General features: G+C 42.1%; 2 protein-coding genes across 4 annotated transcripts in view; one reads left to right on the top strand and one right to left on the bottom strand.

Annotated features, from left to right (window-relative positions):
* LPIN2 (lipin 2) overlaps window positions 1-4,118 on the top strand; it is a 43,515-nt gene extending 39,397 nt beyond the window's left edge. For both annotated transcript variants that reach the window (XM_056485374.1, XM_056485375.1), the window contains exon 20: window positions 8-4,118. In XM_056485374.1, the coding sequence (XP_056341349.1) occupies window positions 8-152 (145 nt within the window). In that variant the 3' untranslated portion in view covers window positions 153-4,118. The remainder of the gene's footprint in view (window positions 1-7) is intronic.
* The window catches only part of EMILIN2 (elastin microfibril interfacer 2), a 38,167-nt gene continuing 19,454 nt past the window's right edge, over window positions 2,781-21,493 (bottom strand). The window contains exons 5-9 of one of the 2 annotated variants that reach the window (XR_008839888.1): window positions 18,552-18,884; window positions 17,966-18,004; window positions 11,685-11,822; window positions 7,715-11,476; window positions 2,781-7,682 (exon numbers count right to left, since the gene is read on the bottom strand). Coding sequence is in view for 1 of the 2 variants with exons in the window: in XM_056485372.1 (XP_056341347.1) it covers window positions 11,139-11,476; window positions 11,685-11,822; window positions 17,966-18,004; window positions 18,552-18,884 (848 nt within the window). In the remaining variant the exon portion in view is untranslated. Of the gene's footprint in view, window positions 11,477-11,684; window positions 11,823-17,965; window positions 18,005-18,551; window positions 18,885-21,493 lie in introns of both variants that reach the window. The other variant, XM_056485372.1, reaches the window with a different exon arrangement.

The following is a 21,493-nucleotide window of genomic DNA, read 5'->3' as shown; positions in this document are numbered from 1 at the left end:
AATACAGGTATTACAGACTAAGTGAGCTTGTGGAATATGTATTCCCATTGATTAATAAAGAACAGAATTCTGCATTTCCGTGCCCAGAATTTAGTTCTTTTTGCTACTGGAGAGAGCCTCTTCCTGACCTTAACATGGATGACCTAGCCTGAAAAGTACTTCTCACCAGGAGATGGAATTTCATATTGAGCTACTCAACTTCAGTTTAAATGTGAAGAACTTTCTTAATGAGGATGCTAATTTATATGTTGGTACCGTAAGTCTTACTAAAGAAATCACTTTAATTTAATTGGTTCAAAACAAAGAAAATGCAAAGCTGCTGTCTGGTTTTTTTTGTGGGAAGGTGTGTGGATTTGTGTTTGTTTGTTTGTTGTTTGTTATTATATACCTGTTCTAAGGCACTTGAGATTGGCCTGTCATTGATGGTCATGGTACCCAAGTGCTTCAGGGCAACTAAATGCTGAGGTAAAATATGACTTTGCATTTTCATCAATACAGACCTTATTGTAAACATAGATTATTCCTTTTAAGTTGTCTTAAGGATATTTTCTAAAATGAAGCCAAAAAGTGTATGAAAACTGCCAAATAGAATGTCAGACCTATCAATGAAGAACGAGGTTTAATGTTCAGATGGACATTTAGGCCATTTTTGAAAGGAGCCAGAGCGTAAGACCACTGTGCTCTTTCTCAGCTAGAATACAGAAAATGTACAGACCTTACTAGCCTGACAGATTCTGAGGACATCAAATTACTCTTCAAATGTATATATGCCTTTTGTTACATATACAAGACTGGGCTTGTACAAATCATGCTCAAACTAACTCTGCTTACTACTTTTTTTTTTACACACAATGTTTAAACGATTTCATGAGCTTGTTAAAATGAAAGTTGTCTTCAGACACTTGTATGGCTTTTGTTGTTTTCAGGCTGTGCTGTGTCATGGTAAATTTTCATCAAGAAAAATCTTGGAACATTTCTGTAAGAGTTGAGGAACTGGCATTTTTATTTCCTTTTTCAGCACAGAGATAATGTGTATGTGTATGTATGCTGTGTAGGCCAGTAAAATGTATGTATAGATTATATTCAGGGAATTGTAATACTAAAATTATGTATTTAATTTTTTAATTGTCTACTGCAGGTCTTTCTGGAGTTCTGTATTGCAGGTTTCAGTAGCTGGAAGAAAATGCAACTCAGTAGTGAGGTTCCAGCTGTGAGAATGGTTAAATGCTGCAGAGCAGAATAAAACCTTATTTTCTTTTTCCTTTTTTTTTTTTTTTTTTTTTTTTTTTTTGTTTTAAGTTTTGGGTTATTTACAAACATCATGCTGGTCATTCCTCAGGTTCCAGTTAGAGCCTGAAAAATTACATTCCAGTTCTGGTGTTTATCAGCTATAAAAGCAGCTAATTGTTCTTTCTCCAAAAATACTTGAAGGCAAAGATGGCTGCTTTTTAAATTGAATTAGTGCATTTAACTTATATTGGACAAAACTATGGTGAGACTGTATCATTACACCAGCCCAGAGGGCTTAAGGACTACAGTCACTTAAACATCATTTAAACACCAGATCACTTGGTTTTCCTACCTGCAGAAGCATACATTTAGAGGATTTGACACCCCTCCAGGAGTATTTTTTTTCTCCATTGTCAGGCTGTCTTTACCCACAGTTTTGATGTAAAACCAGCTAACTCTGGACAATTGGTGAGCTGCTCAGGGGGGAGTATTTTTAAATCACTATATAAAAGGAATTACTTTTTTCCCCCATTATAAAATTCTAGTCTATTCCTGTAGTTATAAAACATTGGATAAAGAGTGGAGGCAAGCAAAATCAACCTGGAATTTCTTTCAGAGCAGGAGAAGGAGAGTGGGATATAAGAAAGATACTTACCTGTCAAGGTGTGTCATGCATGTCAGTGAATTGAAAGGCATCCTCATTTTTAGTACTGTGGGAAGAATAATTTCTTGGTCACCAATCTACTCAGTGTTTAAGTGGATTTCACAAGATTCAACTCAAAAGATAGTTTACTGCTTTTTTTCCTTGTATATTTTTTTAAATGTTGAAAGCTTGCAAGCATGATTCCATGTATTTTTTTTTCCTTTTCTTACCTTTTATCCCATAGATTTCATTAGAAACTAAAACTTTCATGATCACTAAGTGCTTTGAATATCAATGTGATTTGAGCTTTTAAGTCACATAAATACTTTAAAATTAATAAGAATCCAACATAATAAAATATTTTAATTACAAGATTAAATATTCTATCTAAAGATTCTATTTTGCATAAAGGGAGTGAAGCAGCCTTTCCTAAAACAGTCTTTTTGTGGATGTCAAAATTTGCTTTACCATACTTAAGTCTACTCTCAGTGGCCCTAGTATTACACAGCTTTTCTAAAAATAAAAGCACTTCATGAAACCATGATGAGTTCCAAAGTGGGACAGATTGTTACCATGGTTTGGCTCTTTTTTGGTTAATACTCTTTTTTCACTTGTTTGTTTGGTTTTTTTTTTTTTCCTTCAATTCCCTCCAACTTTTCAGACTGTCATAAAGATAAGCTGTGGATTTCAAGGTGGGAACTTGAGTAAATGAGAAGTGTGGAAAAATAGGTATATCTCCAAATGCAAGTACTTTCAGCTGGTATGAAAATGGGGGTTGTGTGAGTTGTGTTGGGAGCTCCTCATTCTGCTAATATGTCACTTTGCATTGTAGGAGTGTCCAAAAGGTTGCTTAATTTAAAAAATTGGTATTTTTTTTCCTCTGCAATAGCTACAGTTTGATATTTGATTTTTGATAAAATGTTAATGTTGTTGATCCTTTCTGATATGAGTGGGGCAGGAGTTTGGTTTTTCTAACTCTGGCTTGTATTTGAAGCTTTTCAGATTGTTTGTTAACCCTGTTTAGGGACAGACTAGGGGGCCTGTGGTTGCATACCTGTGTTCTTGGGGCTGCTGGGCACTTTACTGACTCTAGAGCAGACATCTCGTGGCTATCAAACTGTGGGCTTGTGCTGCAATATTAATGTGGAGGGGGGTAAATGAGAATTATGCATTAGCCTGTCCTTTGTTACCTTAGTGGAGAGAAGTGGCCTGAAACTAATGTTTGGGAACAAGTTGTGCTGTACTGATGTAAAATTAGTGCAAGCTACATCATTCTTTCTGTGAAAGAGGAACTTTAAGTGTGCCTGGCTGTGGGCACACGCACACCCCTGTTAAGACTGTGTTGTTGAAGATGCAGATCCTCTTAGCATTGGAACCCCTCAAAGGCTGAGTCAATGACACCTGTCTGGGAGTAAATAAGGAGCATTGCAATTCAAAACTTGGTAGTGACTTGGACATTACCCATTTCTATAATGATTTAAAGATCAGCAGTTTAAAGGGTGTGTATTTCTGGATTTAATTTTTTTTATTTACTGTACCAAGCATGTTTGTACTTCAGAAGATTGGGCTTTCATTCCCAACAGTGTACAAGTGCATGTGCAATCCTGGCTCATGTCTTCTTAACTTTGTCATCGGTATACGCCTTCCAAAACCCTTTTTTTTTCTTTTCAACTGGAAAATTTTAACACTTGTGTCAACTCCATTATGGAACTTCTGAAGCAAACTCTGAATCTGTTTATGGTAAATGCAGAAGAGATGAGATTTCATGTTAATATTTCATGCAAGTCTTCTAGAAAATGCTTTCATATGAATGAGTTGTTTAAATGACTGTAATGCAAATTCCTAATGAAACATCACAGAGAATTTGAGATGCCTTTAAAGTGTCACTTTTGCCTGAAGAAATTGTAGTTTCCAGAGTTAAAATTTTCTAAATAAAAAGGAATTGTTTGGAACTTTTTTACAGTGTTAATTACTTCCAGGTGAAAGTTAAAACGCTGGTTTAATTTGAGGGTGAGAAAACTCTCTTCAGTCATTTGTTTCATTTTTATCTAGAAGATGTGGAATATTTTATTGTTAAGCAACACAATCACTAATAAGGTAGTGTGTTTAAAATGTCAAATCTGTGATCACACCAATACCGTGGTTTTTGTTAAGACTGTCTTGGGTACTGCAACCCACACTTCAGTGCAATGTTTATTGGTGTTCAGAACAATGTTATCACAATAAAAACAGACTTAAAGTGAAATTTCTCTTTACTTTGTGTTTGGTAATTCCTTTATTGTACTGTTAAATGACTAAACGTGGGGCTATTAAAATTATGTTTAACATGGAATTCAAGTTGATCTTTTCAGGACTACATTACATTTGCTTTCTTTTACACTTGATTTACTTTTTTTCAGAGTATTTATACAGCTGATAAAAAATTGCTGTCATCAAGTTTAACTTCTGTGCCAATACCAATACTGGGTTACAGCTATAATGAACAGCAGACATGCACTTGGTATTATAAAATATCAGGTAACAGAGGCATGACTTGGAAATGTACAAGCTGCCTTGAAGAAAATGTTGTAACTGCAGTTTGAGCTCTTGTAAATCTGCCCTAATTTGGAGTTTTATCCTATTTCCATCAAAGTTAACTTCCCTTTCAAGGCAAAGAGTATTGTCTTCCACCGAGGTTGTTACATAGTTTGAAGCAAATATTGCGAGGCCAGCTTGGAAAAGGGGCCTCAAGCTTTCAGGAGAAATTGACTTTCCTTGTCTCCTGCTGCTCTTGGTAAATGCAACCACCTAGCAGCCTACATAGAAAACCTGACTGTTCAATCACATTTTGATGGATCTGCATGAAAAGGTCAGTGATGCTGGGCCTTTCTGTGATGTCACTGGTTTTACTGCTGGTGTTTTACCACCTCCTGTGTTCCTGCCAGGTTTCCCCCATGACCCTGCTGACACACTGCCCTCATTCCTCACACCACAGTCTGTTCACTGCCCATCTTTCACACCTGGGTCCCACTGCATCCTGGTGCTGCAGTGAGTGATTCTGCCAGTGCAAGCAGCAGAAGGGTGGTGTGTCCTATGTATGCCACACCTTGGGATCTTGTTCAAAAACTTTTCTAAGCTGGCATTCTCCTATGTCCATCTTACTCTAATGCACTCCTACTAGGGTGGTCTTGTTCTTGGTGGATGGATTTTTCTGTCTGGAAGCAACTGGCTTCAGTGTGTAAAGAACAAAATCACTGTTTCCAGGAACAGACACTTTGTGCAGGACATTGTGCCTGGAGTTGTCATGCAGTTGGTGCCCTGAGGACCTGCAGTCCTGCACTGTTGTGGTGGGAAGTATGTGTATGTTCCCACTTGAGAGCTGAGCTCTTGAACCAGTGGTGGGCTGAGCAGGGAGTCAGCTCAGGAGGGTTTTCTGGGCAGATGTCTCAGGTGCACTCAGAGCTTTAGAGGTTTCACTGTTGGGCACAGCAAGGGTTTGTCAGGGTCTTCTGCCTGATAGGGGTGGCCACTCCTGTGCAATGTGTTTCCTAAGCAGTCCCTTGCTGCTTTTCCTCCTTTTCCTTGCCTTAAATCAATCACTTAATTTACAGGCACACAGAGCTAAAGATCACAGGCTGAGATAAGAACGATTTACTAGAAACAGCAATGAAACAACAGTAACAACAGCAAAGGAATGGCAGAGAGTACAATTCACATCCAATTGCTCACCACTGCTGCAGAACTTAACCCTGTCCCAGCCAGATCCAGGACAAATGCAAAGGTCAGTGATTGGTAAAAATGAACATACAAAAATTCAGACAACTGCCAACCCCCAAAAACCCCCAAACCACAGTGTTTATGGGATCTCTTGTGTGTAAGGCAGCCAAGGGCACTCCCCACATGGCATCAGGCATTTCCTTTTCCCTGGAAGCCACTGTGGATTCCCCATGCTCTTGAACTTCAAGTTGCTTTCATACATCACAAGGAAGAGTGTCCTGCCAGGGCCATGGGAATGGCTGGCTGCCCACTCTCTCAGTCACTGGGAAATACTCCTCATGGCAGCAGGATGGGAATGCAGCCCCGGAGTGCTCTGTGCAGCTGCTCAGCACTGCCGGGCACCGACAGCCACTGCTCCAGCTGCTTGTGGAGCAGGCACAGCCCATGGTGGGCTCTGCCCCTGCCATGCTGGGGGGTGGAGGGGCCATCTCAGGATCCCCAAGCCAGTGTTTAAGAGGCATTTGGATAATGCCCTTGCCAATATGCTTTAGCTTTTGTCCAGCCCTGAATTGGTCAGGCACTTAGAGTAGGTAATTGTTGTAGATCCCTTGCAACTGACTATTATCTTTGCCAGGAATTGGGGCAGTGACTGAGCTGTGTTGGAGGAACTTCTATGTACTACAAAGCCTATGTAACAGTGCTTGACAGTGAATAATCATTTCAAATATACATGCAAGCTTGACTGAGAAGCCAGAAACTGCAGTTCTAAAGGTGGTGGAGAAGAGAGCAAAAATTTTGGCTTACAGTGCTGCTGTATTCCCTGGAAAGCAAAAGAGCATCGAGGCATTACACAAGAGGTAGGCTTTATTTGGACATATGTGCAGTTGTTTTCTGTCACACAGTTTCTTCATGTTCCTGCATATTTCTTTCCCTCTTTCAGATTATTTTTGTATATGCATGAATAAATGTATAGACATGCACACCTAAAGCATACTTTGAAATGCACTGTTCTTTTTGCTGAAAAATGTTAGTAATGTTCCTTTTTTCCACAATCGAGACAGGGAAATAAATGCCTAAACCTGCTTATGCAGTAACATGCTACAAGGTGTTGTTTGAAGTCTCCCATATACAAAAAATCGGCAGAGCTGCTATTTTGCATCCCAAGTCTGCAGGGTACATTGCAAAAAGGTTATGTTGGCTGGAGCACAAGTCTGTCTTGTGATGACAGGAAACTGCCCCCAGGTATTCCTGGTAGCTGGATGATTTGAACACTGTGCCATTATCCAGAAGCAGCGAGCAGCCAATCTGTACCTGCTGAGCAAGTCTCAGTGGAGTGCATATTCCTCCCATCTCCAAGCTGAGCCCATAAATGCATTTCTAGTTTTAGTGAGAAAGAAACCCATAAGCACTACTGGGCTGTAATTCAAGGGCTTAGCTAATCAGCAAACAATCACTTCCAAATGCATGCTATATTCTCAGGTAAGAGTTCAATACTGATTTGAATCTCCTGATTGCACCTGAGGAGCCCTTCACCTTGCATTCCCAGCACATTTTAAAGCTGCATGGGGTGGTGATGGGCATGTTGTATCAAGTTGCTTTCTTATGCTTTCTACATAAGCTTGCTTCATTATTTGTAATTTTTTTTTCGGGCCAGTTGGCTCCATCAAACCAACTAGAGTCTCAGTGACACTGCACAACGTTGCTGCAACTAACCTGGTGCACACTGAAAGGAAATGTGATAGAATACCAGAGAAAGTCCTAATTGCTTTGAGTGTTCTCTAAATGGACAGTAGAAAAATGTCTTTGCTGTCTCCAGAGCTCTTAATAGCAAAATAAAATAATGAGGAATAATTTTTTTACACTCGCATTGAAAATTGCCATTCCTGCTTTGCTACAGTCTTTCCTGGGGATGACTGATTTATGTCACATTGGGGTTTTAGGATATGCTTGCTGCATTTGCCCAGAGCCAAATCTCTCTGGTTGTCAGCATGCTGGCTTGGCTTCAGATGTTCTGCTAAAGCCCTGCCTCTGGGAACTCACCTGTCTCACAAGTGATGCTGCCCTGGGGACTCATCTGGTTTGGATATTTGCAGTCCCTGAGGAACCACAGGGCCTCGAGCCTGGCTGAGGGACTGTCAGACACACATCTGCCTGTACAGCTTCACCTGGCAGGGTTTGGGTTTCTTCCTGTTTTGATGTCAAATTAGAGCACTTGGCCCAACAGATACTGCATTGTCTAAGAGTCTTGCAATTCTGTACCTACAAAGCATGTCTAAAACATAGCACTGTGAGCTATGAAACAGGCACTTGTCCTGTCTTAGAGCTCCTACCTACTGGACTTTTTAAGGCTTTCTCAGCTAACAGATGCTTCCTGCTTGAGCTTGTGGATTCTCCTGGATGTGGCAGTCAAATCATAAACCCACAGTGAGAAATGCTCCTCTCAGTGCAGGCCTTTCCATGTGCTGCTGATAATTCTCACCAAAGATGCAAATGCTCTGTCAGCAGGCTCAAGGTATTCTGGAGAAGGCTCTTGCTCCTTCCTTTGAAGCTGGGCTGCTCTGTGTGGAGCCAACCCTTGTCAGGTCTATGAATGCATTTGTGCCTGAGTCTCTTCCAGCTGTTGCATTATTAATATTTAATCCAAGCACTGACTGGAGCAGAGACAAACTCAGGTTCCATTCTCCCTTTCCCTATTGATGGGCTTCTCAGGTGGGTGAATATTCCACCTTGTAAGCTCCAGGAAAATAACCTCATTAGGAGGAACTGTGCCACTCACCCTGATTACAGCAATTACCAAGGAAGTGCAAATTAAGGGTCAAGTCTCCTTCAACAAAGGCAGGAATCTTAGACAGAGGTTCCTTGTAAGAGGCCACAGCTAGAGATGAATGGGAAGCTGTCCTGAAAAATCTAAATGTGTCCTCAAAATAAGGTGCTGTGATTGCACCCTGCTTTGACACAGTTTAGGGAATGCTCTACAGCAGTGTACAAATACCAGCTATGCTGCATCATGAGGGCTTAAACCATCCCAGCACAGGCAGCAGCAGATCCTGGGTCTAAAGGGAAACTTTCTGGTGGAAGGCGGCACTGTCCCATTAGCAGAACTGGGCTTGTGAACATCCCCTAGAAGTCTCCTGGAGCAGTTAGGTAATAATTAAATAATTGATTTGCAACTCTTAGCACTAAACTTGCACTGCTGGTTCTTAAAAATTTCTCACTTGGAGGGAGGTGGAACAAAAAGGTTATGTTTGCCAGCTAGGTCTCCCTAAGCACTCAGCTCATTTGTTTGTTTCCATGAGTCATTTTTAAAACAGGCAACAATAATCTTGAGTCACACATAGTCTGGAGCCAAATTCTTAGAGAACACAGCTTTCTTGAGGAGAGTGAAAAATATCCTGAAAGGAAAAGTGCTTCTCTGGCTTTTGTACATAACAAGAAACTATGTTTTTAAAACAAACAAAAAACCCAAATGATATGCTCAGCTTTTGAAAACACAGAAAACAACTCTTCCTGTCTGTCCCTACCATTCTAGACCTAGAAGGGCATGGGACAGAAAAGACAAAAGAAAGCTCAGCCCACCTTGAAGAAGTGTGCAGTTGCTGCACACTTCCAGAAATGCATACAGGGAAAAGAGAGGAGGCAGCTCCTTGGATCAGGCTGTGAAGTGCAAGTTCACTGTGCATCTTTGGCTACTGACTAACAGCTGCTCTGTCAGAAACAGCCTTCCTCCTATGAACACAGCCAGCCCTAGCTTCTGCTTATCTCCAACACCATCATTTCTGGAAATCAGGTGCCAAGAGATCTTCCCTAATCAGGTGCTTTAAAACTCCCCTCACAGCTTCCTTCCTGTGCTCACAACACCCCCAGTGCAACCCTAGCTGCACTAGGACTGACTCAGAGGTCCTCTGTGGACAGAAAGGTTTTTTTGCCTGCTTTTCTCCAAGCAGCTCAGCTTCCAGGATGTGATAGTTTGTTGTGGGAAGGCCCCATCTCATTGCCTGGAAACACAGCTATTAGGGAGTATCTGTTCCAAAACTAAAAGTAACAAAAGCACAAGTCTTCATCTGATCTCATATGGGAAGGCTTCAGCTAAATACAATGCACTGCTTTACAGCACAGGGAGTTCTTCCCTCACCTAAAAAATTGTTTGTTCTGAGGCTACAAACAGCTGTTCTGCGTTTGTAATAAGGAAAATACACTGCACAAACCACTATGATAAATACAACTCTATGTGGCATGAACAGACTAAAAAAGATCAGTTGATATAAAGAATGTACAAGCACCAAATGTATGTACATGTGAAAAATGAATATACAGTCCTGCTCTCAGTTAAACACGGCTGGATTTCTTTTCAGCCCCAAAAGTGATCAAAATGCTAACTCCTAGGAGCCAAAGCATCATTTTTATTACCTCCACTGAGAAGTGGCTAGTGTGCAAAATAAAATACTGCTGTCTCAAATGTGTTTATCTGTTTAAGCTAAGTAAGCTGCTTTATCCATATAAATAGATGCTGAGTGTTAAAACAACCTCACTCAAAAGCACTGATGCAGGAAGCTGTAACAGCTCTGCCAGAGGGCTGATTTGTGCATTTGACAATATTGACTAATAACACTGTTCTCCTTTATCAACCATTTTTTTTCTGATTTGTCTTCTACAAAGCACCAAAGAAAAAACTTCCCTTCTAGTGCTAATACCAGAAACAAACCCTGTAAAATTTTTTTAACTTCTTCCAAATCACCATTTTTCAAAGTTGATTGTGATTTTTGTGACTGCTTTATTAATTTCCAGCAGCAAGCTTTAATCTCAAGAGCATCATGAATAACCAATCATCTTTTTTACTCCATAAATAAGCAATAGCTGTTCTAAATCTTTCAGTAGTAGCAACTGCACCTTGCATTTACATCTGCCCAGTGGAAAGCTGAGGCAAGTTTCCCTGCACTGCTGCTCCCACCTGAGTCACTCACCTTGTCTCCTAGCACTGTGCTTGGCCCTTAAAGGCAAAAAAGAAAACTGATGCAGGTGAGTATCATTTTGCTTGGCACCACCACATTTTGCAGTTGCACTGAATAAACTGATTATGCCAACACACATCACTAAATAATACAAGGAGTAAAAAGTCATCAACCATATCCACTACAATTTCACTTTTTTGGCTCTCCTTTACTGAAAACATGAAAATAGTTGACCACAACTGTAAACTTGAGCAAAGATGTAAACTTTGATACACTAGGGACAATTTGAAAAACTAGGGAACAGATTGCAAAGGCAATTGAATAGGGAATAATAGTAGGGGCACAGTGGAGAAGTATCTATTGAGAACATACTTATGGTTTAAACAGTTGTTCTGCTTTTACAGGTAACCAAGGGCTTGGGAAGGAGTTCATTTAACTACAAGAGTTCATTTAGTCTTTTGTAGCTACCTCTGGAAACAAGGGGCAAGGAAAATGTTTCTGTATACACTGTAAACCCATCACTGAAACCAAATATATAAACTGAATATATTAAAGCTTTGAATTTTATTACACTTAATTTCTTCTGAATATCTTACCCTTCTCCCCTGTTCAAGGCAAACCTAAACATGAGAAATGGAAGGATAAAGGAGAACTCCACTAAACGTGGAGTACATTTCGTCAGAGTCTGTGTAGGCCAGTTTGCCTCCCGTTACGACGACGTTTACTTCGTCTCCTGCTTTGAGGTGAAGAACAAGGTGGAAGGTCCCAGGCCCCCCACAGGTCTGTTTCCCAGAGTAGGGTTTGTGATACTCCAGCAGTTCCCTTCTGTAGCCAGCAGTGTGGAGCTGGGCCACGCTGGCGTTGGAGACGGACAGCACGGCTTCCACGAACTCGTCCCGCTCCGGGGCCAGCACGGCCGTGATCAGGTAGCGCCCTTCGAACGGCGAGGTGAAAATGCCTGCGGGGAGAGACAGACTGGGCTGGCCACAGCCACTCAGAACGGGACACCTCCCTCTCCTCTCCTCTCCTCCCATTTTACCCCCATGTATCTGGTTTAGATGGACTTACTTCACTTGTTCAGTGTACCAGGCCTGAGGTAACATGGAACACTGGCAGGCCATGCTCCTGCCTGTAGCCTGTCTGTGGGTGCATTCTTTGGCTGTTACCTGTTTTGGGGTTATAATAGTCCCCATCATTCACAAGCACTTTGTTGAAGTGAACCACACCGACGTCACTGGAGAAAGGCTTCTGTGTGAGCCCAGCAGAAAATGACACCAGAGAGGGCACAGCAGCAGAGGCAGGTCCTGAAATGGGTAACAACATGAGTCAGAGTCACATCAGGATGATAACACAGCCTTTTCCCTATGATGCTTTATAATCCACTGCCTCTGTTCCTGCACATGCTCCAGGAGGACTAATCCTGCCAGTTGCAGGATGCCAGAATTAGCAGAATACTAGTTAGTATTGCTGGCCTAGGCCCCAGGTGTCTTACCATAAAATTTACTGAGCACCATAAAGTTCCTGCCTTGGCCACAGGTTTTTTGGGATTTTTTTTTTCCATTCTAAGGAAACAGTACATGGTTTGTAAATGCTGGCAGTGGAAATCCTACCACCCTTCACTTCAGCAATGCTTCTGCCAAAGACCTTCAGGCCAGAGGCTGCCTTTCAACATCTCCACTCTCCATCACTATCACCATGGCCATAGGAATGCTAAAGATTATAGCTCATGCCAGCTTTCCTTGTCACGTTGAGAAGCTGTGCACAGCTTAGATCTCCCACGTTCTCTGCCAAAGTGTAGTGAAAATGGCTGTAAGACTATATAACATTTCAGTATTAATGCAAAGAGAACCTTTTGTCTCTCTCCAGCACTTCTCTTTTGGGGGAATTCTCACTTTACAATTTTTTCTTCTTTTCTCAGCAGAACAGACACTTAGGTATTTTATAGTGGCTATCTGGCTACTAGATGAACACTGTTGTTAGACTGAGTTGGATAAAATATAATTTGGACAATTAAGACTAATTTTTACTTTTAACAGACAGTGCTCAGCCACTTATTAGTCCCATTCCAGTTACCTTCCCTTTAAACATTTTCCTTAAGGCAGTACACACTGCTAGAAGTAGTCAATTCTTGCTGCTTTGTCTGGGCAAGTAACTAAACAACAAATGCCCTAAAGCTGTCCACAGCTGCTGTTTCACCCTGCTCCTTCTGCCTTCCTTAAAATTAATGGTTGGCCTCTCCCTCTCAATCAGAGATGCCCATCAGCAACAAATGCTAAATTCACCAAATCCTGAATTGAAAGGGACCCACAAGGAACATCTAAGCCCAACTCCTGGCCCTGCACAGGACACCCCAAAGATCACATCCTGTGCCTGAGAGCGTTGTCAAAACACTTCTTCCACTCTGCCAGGCTGGTGCTGTCACCACTTCTCTGGGCAGCCTGTTCTAGTGCCCACTTACTCTCTGGGTAAAAATGCTTTTCATAAAATCCAATCTAATTCAGATGATGTTGCTTCAAAATTGAAGTTTAAAAAGTCACATAACTTAATCTAAAATACGGATATACAAATGCTCTGCTATCCACTGTTTTTCTGAGTAACTCAGCCTGGGGCCTGGGGAGGAGAAGACAAAGGGGAAGACATGCCTGCAACTTCAAAACTGGCAGATAACTATGCTGATTTCCCTCAGGGGCTGGTAAGCAGCTGCCTCACGTATCTTTGGAAATCTTCTTATTCAGCATTTTGTCTCAAGCTCAGAAGACAGACAGAAGCTCTTTTTCATTACTCCTACCTGCCAGTGTGCCTGCAGGTGCTCCTGCAAGCTAAGAAGAGGTTATTTGAAAGAACCAAGATTAATTGCAGGAAATCTACTTCAACGGCTTCTGTAAAGCTCCACCACCTTAACTGAACAATTCTGACCCAGAGAGCTATTCTCAGCTTACCTTGAGACTCTAACTGAAAACACACCTCAGATTGTTGGCTCACTCTAAAGGTTTCTTTTGCCTGCAGTCACACTGTACAAAAGGAACAAGCCCAGAAACACTGCCAGCTTTGGAGCAGCTATAGTCCTGTTTGGTGTCATCCTGGGTTGGTGCCATCTGAGCCTGCCCTGGCTCTCCACCTCCTTCCTTCAAGATTTTCCGTCACTAATTGCTAGAATAGTTGTTAGAAGTAACTATTTGTTGCTATGCTGATGAAATTGTTTCAGATCAGCAGCCTAGTTTCACACACCATACGTATCTATTCAAAGGAGAAATCTTACACCTGTCTAAATATCCTGTAGATCAGTTCAGGGGTCCATGTATGGAGACACAGTAAAGATGCAGCATGTCTGGGCTCTCTTCCACTCTTCTAGATGGAATTGTGTCTGTTTGAAGTTTTCACAATTCCTACCAACAGCTCAGCACTGCTTTAGCAGAACTTTACAGAGGGCTGCACCACTTTCTCCCACATGTCCCCTCCTGCAAACACTTCATGCAAAGATCAAAGCTCAGCTTATAGAGGGAAAGTCCAGGCTTGGACACTTATTTTCATTTAAGCAGTCAATATTGTGGAAGTACAAACATAATTAAAAAAAAAATTAAAACATTTTAAAGCTGTGAACCACAGACACAGTCCTGATGAAGAAACTGCTAGGCATTTTATATTTTATATTATGCACAGGTGAGCAGGAGCAATCTACACTACTGTAATGCATTCTGAAGAGTCAAAAAAACCACAGAAGATGCATGGCCTTTGTTAGTTTACATCTATTTCCACCCATCTGCTAGTTGTGTTTCTGGTTCTCCACCTCTTTTTTGATTGCCAAGCCCAGTTCATGCCTCCCACAGAGCCCAAGGGCCAGAAGGAAAGAAAAGAAAAAAAAAAAAATCATTAAGCAAAACAAAACAGCACACAACATAGGCATTTGCTATCAAGAGAAAAGGAGAAAAAAAAAAAAAAAGTGTGATAGTGCTGCTGACACCTGCTCAGCAACTGGAATGAGGATTCTTCAAGAACTGACACAGAAGAGAGATGTAAGTATGTAATTCATTTGTTAGTAGGCATTTATGATTCCCTTATGATTTCCTCTCACAAATGATCAGTACTCCTAAATCTAAATGGAGGCAAAGTATAATTTCAGTTAGAGCAAATGGGACAAAAACACAAGCAATTTACCACTTCCCTGCCTATTTTTTTTTTTTTTTAACTCTCCAAATTTACCTTAGCATCTCACTTTCAGAACCATTCCTCCTGCCTAGGGTTGGCCATGCAGCACAGCACTGATGTGAACACTGATTCCTACGAGCCAGTGCTCAGTGAAGCTGCTCTGCTAAGTCACACTGATTCTGAAGTGGATGATATCTCAGTGTGTTATGAAGACACACACACTTTCCTCCTGAGTCTGTTAGTAACAGCTGTCTGCTCCTGCAACTCCATCCTTTCACACTGCAGCAAGAGAATATTGCTCCAGCACTTACCTATTGCTCCTCATACAAATATCCTACTCTTCCTGTATTAAAAAGGGTAAATGGATGCTCTCAGGTCCTGACACTTAACTCACCTTTATTGTAAACTCCTTGCCTTTATGAGCTACTATGCAATATTTTATCTTGTACTCTCTTATTAATACTTGTAAGTCCTTAAAGATCTTCACCTACAACTTTATACTGTGAGATGCATGCAGATAGCCAAGGAAAAAAAGAATCAAGAAATGCTCTGGTACTGAAAATATGCAAATCATGCCTTAGCATTCAAGAAAAGCATGAAAGTAGGCTGCTTTAGTCCCAGGAGATGGAATTCGAGCCCTCAACTTCTTCCTGAGCAGTGCTTTTATGTAACAGAAGCTATTCAGAAAGAGAAATGAAAGAGAGTAGTCAGAAGGCCATTTTAATAGTACAAGCTTCTTATATTAGGAATTATAGTACAAGAAGGTCCGGTCATCTTTCAAATTTGAATTTGAGTACCACAAAATGTACTGGGTGAAGACTGCCAAAGACATTATAAATGGTTGTCCAGAACTAATTAGACAGTTCCCTGATGCCTTATTCACACAGTAAGTTCCTCCTCCAATAAGCCAAAAATCTTCTCTTCCTCAGCTGTGAATTTCCACAGCACTGTTAACTGCTGCATTCTGTCCCAGAATGCTCTCTTCATCAGACACTGACAATTAGAATCACAGAATCACAGTCACAGTCGTGTTGGAAAAGAGCTCTGAGAGCATCCAGGCCAACCTGTGACCGAACACCACCATGTCAACTACACCAGGACACCGAGTGCCACGTCCAGTCTCTCCTTTAACACCTCCAGGGATCGGGACTCCACCACCTCCCTGGGCAGACTGTTCCAGTGTCTAATCACCCTTTCTCTGAGGAAACTCTTCCTCATGTCCAATCTGAACCTCCCTCGGCACAGCTTTAGGCCGTGTCCTCTGGTCCTGTTGCTTGTTGCCTGGGAGAAGAGGCCGAGCCCCAGCTGGCCACAGCCTCCTCTCAGGTGGTTCTAGAGCGATAAGGTCACCCCTGAGCCTCCTTTTCTCCAGGATAAACACCCTCGGCCCCTACTAGGACTTTTCTCCAGACCCTTCCAGCTCTGTTGCCCTTCTCTGGACATGCTCCAGCCCCTCAATGTCCCTCCTGAACTGAGGGCCCAGAACTGGACACAGCGCTGGAGGTGCGTCCCCACCAGTGCCAAGGAGAGGAGAAGAATCACTGCCCTGCTCCTGCTGGCCTCACAATTTGTGACAGAGGAAGGATGCCACTGGCTTCTTGGCCACCTGGGCACTGGCTCATGTCCAGCCACTGCTGAGCAGCACCCCAAGGTCCTTTCCCTCTGGGCACTTTCCAGCCACTCTGCCCCCAGCCTGAAGCACTGCAGCACTTTATCATGGCCAAAGTGCCACCTGGTCCTGTTGAACCTCATCCAACTGTCCTCAGCCCATCAATCCAGCCTGTCCACACTAAGGACACATTAGGGATGTAAATGCTCTAAATCCACAGAAGTCTTAACAGCTTTTGGTACCACCCTTCTCTTTCCTGACAATCTATCATGGAGGCCTGCAAGGCACACTGTGAAAATTTTAAGGACAGATCTGCAGTAATATCTTGTATTTAGAGAGGTATTCAGTGGCATGGATCAGGAAAATGAACTCCTTGGTCAAGCCCACCTCCCTCTGGATCCCAGGGTGGGAACTGTTCCACCAACATGTTCCACCAAGCAGCAGATGGGAGCACTCCTGCCTTATCAACACTTTAACAACCTACTGTTTCACACAGTTTTAACATAAACTTACTAAAATACTGCCATCTATAAATTGCAATGGGAAGAAAACCCCCAGGAAATCAATTTATCACAGAAATCTAGACATCTATATTGGCTTTGCTGGCATCAAGATAAATGAATGTTTCTTTACTTCTTATCCTCTTCCAGGAACCTCATCTATTGCTGCCTGTTCTTACTACCACAATCCTCAAATGCAAAAAGATTGCTTTCAGGCTATGATGGAATTTTAATTAGCAGGTATAAATATCACAATGAGAGCATGAACTCTTGACAATTCTTTTTTTGTCAGTCCCCAGACCATTCTTCATGAAGTGAATCTGTGATTTTGTTATGGCCATTAAACTAAGTCCTGGGGCAGTAGGTTTTTTGATTCCATAAAGCCTTAATGCTTTACTTCCATCTATTGCCCACATTTCCTGAAAAAAATTTAGATTAAATAACTTTTTTTTTAAGAGGATGTGAAAATACTTTGATCAAGGATACCATTCCCCAGGGTTTGATAATATTAGTATGAGGCTGCAGGGCTGGCAGCACCCAATCAACATAGCTATCTAGGCCAACTAGCACGTTCCACATAAATTTTATACCTGTTCATCATACAAATTAATAAATAAATTATGATATTAACAATTATAAAAAAAGCACCCCAGTAAACCAAGAAAACTGCATTGGAAATCTTCTGCTTTCACTGAAGTCAAGAACTCAAGCCTTAGTGACTATAACAAAGACAGATACTCTCCCAAAAGGAGAAAAACCTCATGCACTAGACTAAGATGCCAGCAGTTATTCAAGATCTTAATCCTTGGCCTTTTTCATGTTTCATTAAAAAAATAATAAAACCATAGTAAATATATATTTATTTTCTCATTTAGAAAGCAAACAGGACCAACCTGACATTAACTAGAAAATACAAACTCTGTATTTTAGAAACACCTAGTGAAGTAAGTAGCAAAAACCCAAAATGGTTTTTCAAAACCCAACTCCTCTCCCCACCTCCATATTTTCAGAAGATACAGATTATGTTTTAATGCTTAGGTCTAGCAAAAATTGGTCAGATTTTCCTCAATGCTAAACTTAAATACTAAAAATGAACACTTTTTTTTTTTTTTTTTTCTCTCAGCCATGACCTTCCAGGGACTGAAATAAACATTAAGAACCCATTTGAAAAATTTCTAGGAAACTGCCTTACCTTGTGAATCCGTGGGAGAAGGAGATGGCTTTGGATATCCTGCAAAGGAAAAATAGTATGGGTGACTCAGTATACAGCAGAGTACATTATGACCAAATATCACTGCAGTCCTCTAAAAAGCATCCCTGGTTACTGAACAGCAATCTACCAAAACAGCTGCTAAATAGCATCTCCTATGAAATGCTCAATTATTGTTAAACTGGGGTGGTCACAGCAAAGAGAACCAAGTTATTACTTCAATGTATTAAATCCACTAATTATGGAAAGAAAAAAAAAATTAAATTTCCCTAGTGGCAAAGACTGCTGTCTTACCAGGGGTTTTACATCATCTCTGTTGACCTCATGCTTTGTGCATCCTTGAAAAGGCAGCAAAACTGGCACTGCATTTCCCCTAGTTCTGCAGCCAGCTGGAGGCTGCAGAGGCCCATTCACAAATCACCCAGCAGCAGCTGCAGCCTCAGTGGGCATCCAGAAAAGCCAAAAGGCTGGTAAGGCACAGCAGATCTCAGTGCCACCTCTCCAGCAGGACCCGACACGTCCTTTGCGCTCACCCAGGAGCGATGCCCTGCCCGCCTGGCTCTCTCACCTGGTGCTCCAGCATAGCCCTCAGCAATGGGCATGGTACTCTGGCCAGCCTGGCCATCTGCACTCCTGAGCCGCCCTCTCCCAGACATGAGCACCGCGCCGGGGGGCCCTGCCTCCCCCGTCTCCAGGATGATGCCGGCTGTTCCGGGCAGGAGCGGCGCCGCTGCTGAGCCTGGCAGGGCCGGGCGTGGAGCAGGTCTGGGCTGTGGGGGCAGCAGGGGGATCCTGTGCCGTGGGGGCTGCATCCTGGGCCGGGATGGCAGCAGGGAGATGCCAGGCTGGGGCTGCAGGGGCGGCCGCGGTGGCAACGGGTGCTGCGGCACTTCTGGCCGCCCTTTGGCACCATGGAAAGGAGGAAAAATACAAAATTATTCACCTGAAATAGAACACAAGTTTGCATAGTTTTGCATAATAAATACTTCAAAATAAAGCAGAACTCAGTGGGAGTCCACCTGCTCCCTCAGACCCAAGACTGCACTGGCTAAACGCCATTCCACTGCTGAAGTACTACAGACTCCACTCTTCACAGCCTGTGGGACACAGGGAAAGGAATGAAGACAGCCTGGAAACAGGACAAGCAGCAGTCAAATAAGTTATGAACATTCATTCAATTGCTACACCAGCTTGGCTGGCCCTTCTGCATCAAGCAGGGCAAGTATCACACTTATTCCCACCAGCACCTTCATTCCAGAGCATGCACTCGCTCGCGCTCTCTCTCGCTCTCTCTCTCTCCCTCTCCCTGTCTCTGTCTCTCCTTTCACTTCAGTTCTCAACCCTTCACACCCACAGTGCTTGCTCTCTACTCTGTACTCACACAACTCTCAGCACAAGGCTGTCCCTCCCTTTAGTACAATCATAAAGAAAATTATCCACAGCAAAAAACATCAGTAAATGAACATGACTTAAGAGGTTTTTTTCCCTTACTTTAAAAAGCAACAAACTTAAATGCTCAAGTACTTCCATTACTAACACTTTCAGACAATGAAGGCAGAAGTCAAGGATACAATTTACTAGAAAATTCTTTGTTGTTTAAACAGATGAGATACCATTGAAAAGCTTTTCCACTGGGGCAGCCAACCCATATGACATCAGGGTTGAACAGCACTGACATGATTTCATTTGTGTATCTGGTCAGGTTCTAAGCCCTTTATGGGAATTCTGGTTAATTCATAAAAATGAAGTCCTAGATGACACTTAAGGATGCAATGCCCTCCCAAGAGGAAAGCTGAATTGCATTTACACTAAGAACAGAAATTTACAAATGTGTAGCTTTTAGCAGATGCAATGACAGCTTTTACACACAATAAACAGAATTTCAAGCTAAATTAAACTTCAGCATAAGTTACTTTGGTTGCATTTTGAGACCAAAACATGTCTTTAGGTGCAGGGATGGATGTGAGTTTCTGTGGAAATGGGCAAACATCCTGTTGCACGTTTATCTGATACAACTCATCCCACACCAGAGATGCTTGCCAAGGTCCCCACTGGAGACCACCTCTCCCAGTGGTGCTCACAGTGAAGCACTTCAATCCACTACAGTCCAAAATCAGCCCAGGCAAATTCACCAGGGGTAGGGCTAAGCCATCTGGCTGTGCTGCGCAGCAGATGTGGTGTGAGGCTTCCCCTGGCTCTGCTGTGTGTCTGGGGACCCCAGGAGAGCCTCTCTCTGCACTTTGGGAGAAGAGCTTACAGCAAAGTTGTGCAGGTAGAGTCCCCTACACATGGCTGGGGTGCAGACAGCATCAGACAGCCCACGTGCTGTTTTGTGTCTACTGGACACCTGCACTTCACCCTTGTGAATCTCATTTCTTGTTTTCAGTCTCATGAAAGCCTTAAAAGCCCACATAAGCCTTCAGGAGAATTGGGAGGCTGTTGAAGTCATAGTCTCACACCACCTGCATTAATTGGCTAGATATGGCTGCTAGAATAAAACCTCCCTGAGCTTTGCTGGCTGACTTTTAACCACAAGAATTGAAACTCATACAAGAGATGCACCACAACATTCTGAAGCTCATTAAGTGACTCTGTCCACAAACAGCAAAATGTTTGCTTAAATGGATTAAAACTATTTTCATAAAAAACCTTAAAATTAAAAAAAACTTATAAAAATTTTCAGAAAAACATGAAAGTATTAAAGTGAATTTTTTAACAGAATTATTGACTTTGTAAAACAACTTCTGTCCACGCAGGCATTAATTTACACCTTCAACTAAAATCTTCATACTAACCTCATTGAAAAAAAATAAATTGACAAAGTAATTTACCTTGGGATGCATGTACTTGTCAATTCTTGAGTCAATTATGCTAAGATTATTAACACAATTATTTGAGATAACGCTGGGAAAATGAATACATTTCTCTGCTTGCTTTTTTAGACCTTTAAATAACAATCAACTGCTGAAGTCCCATATCCTGAGCAAACTCCTTCCTTTCATGTAACATCAATACTGCCATACTCAGAACTGTCCCATCTCCATAACACTAAATCCAGAATCACTTGCCTAAACTCAGCTTCAAGTGAAAGCAATTATATATGTGTGAGTAGAGATTTGCTTTTACTTTGCTGAGCAGGCCATGAACACAATCTTCCCATCATCTTCCCACCTGTCTGGGAAGGCAAAGACTCGAGCTGAGATCCTTACACAGCTAAGAACAGCAACACTGCTCTCAGCAGCAGCATCCTTGCTGCTCTGCTTGCCACCACTGTTGTGAGTGACAGTGTGGTTACCACGTCACTTAGCAGCATCTTCTCATGCTCTCCTCAGCCCCCAAAGCACACAGAACAAGCTGCATAAAGCTAACTAGAGAGCAAAGGAATCTGTCACTGCTCTCACAAGAAGCCAAAAAGACCTCACGTGAATTTCGTTATGGACACCAGGGGGATTTTACAGTCCTGTTAGAAAGCAGCATTGTGCACAAGCTCACAGGGAGCCTAGAGGAACT

Source organism: Oenanthe melanoleuca, chromosome 2, assembly GCF_029582105.1.
Source record: "Oenanthe melanoleuca isolate GR-GAL-2019-014 chromosome 2, OMel1.0, whole genome shotgun sequence".
Taxonomy (NCBI): Eukaryota; Metazoa; Chordata; class Aves; order Passeriformes; family Muscicapidae; genus Oenanthe; species Oenanthe melanoleuca.
This window is presented reverse-complemented; position numbering and strand designations above follow the sequence as displayed.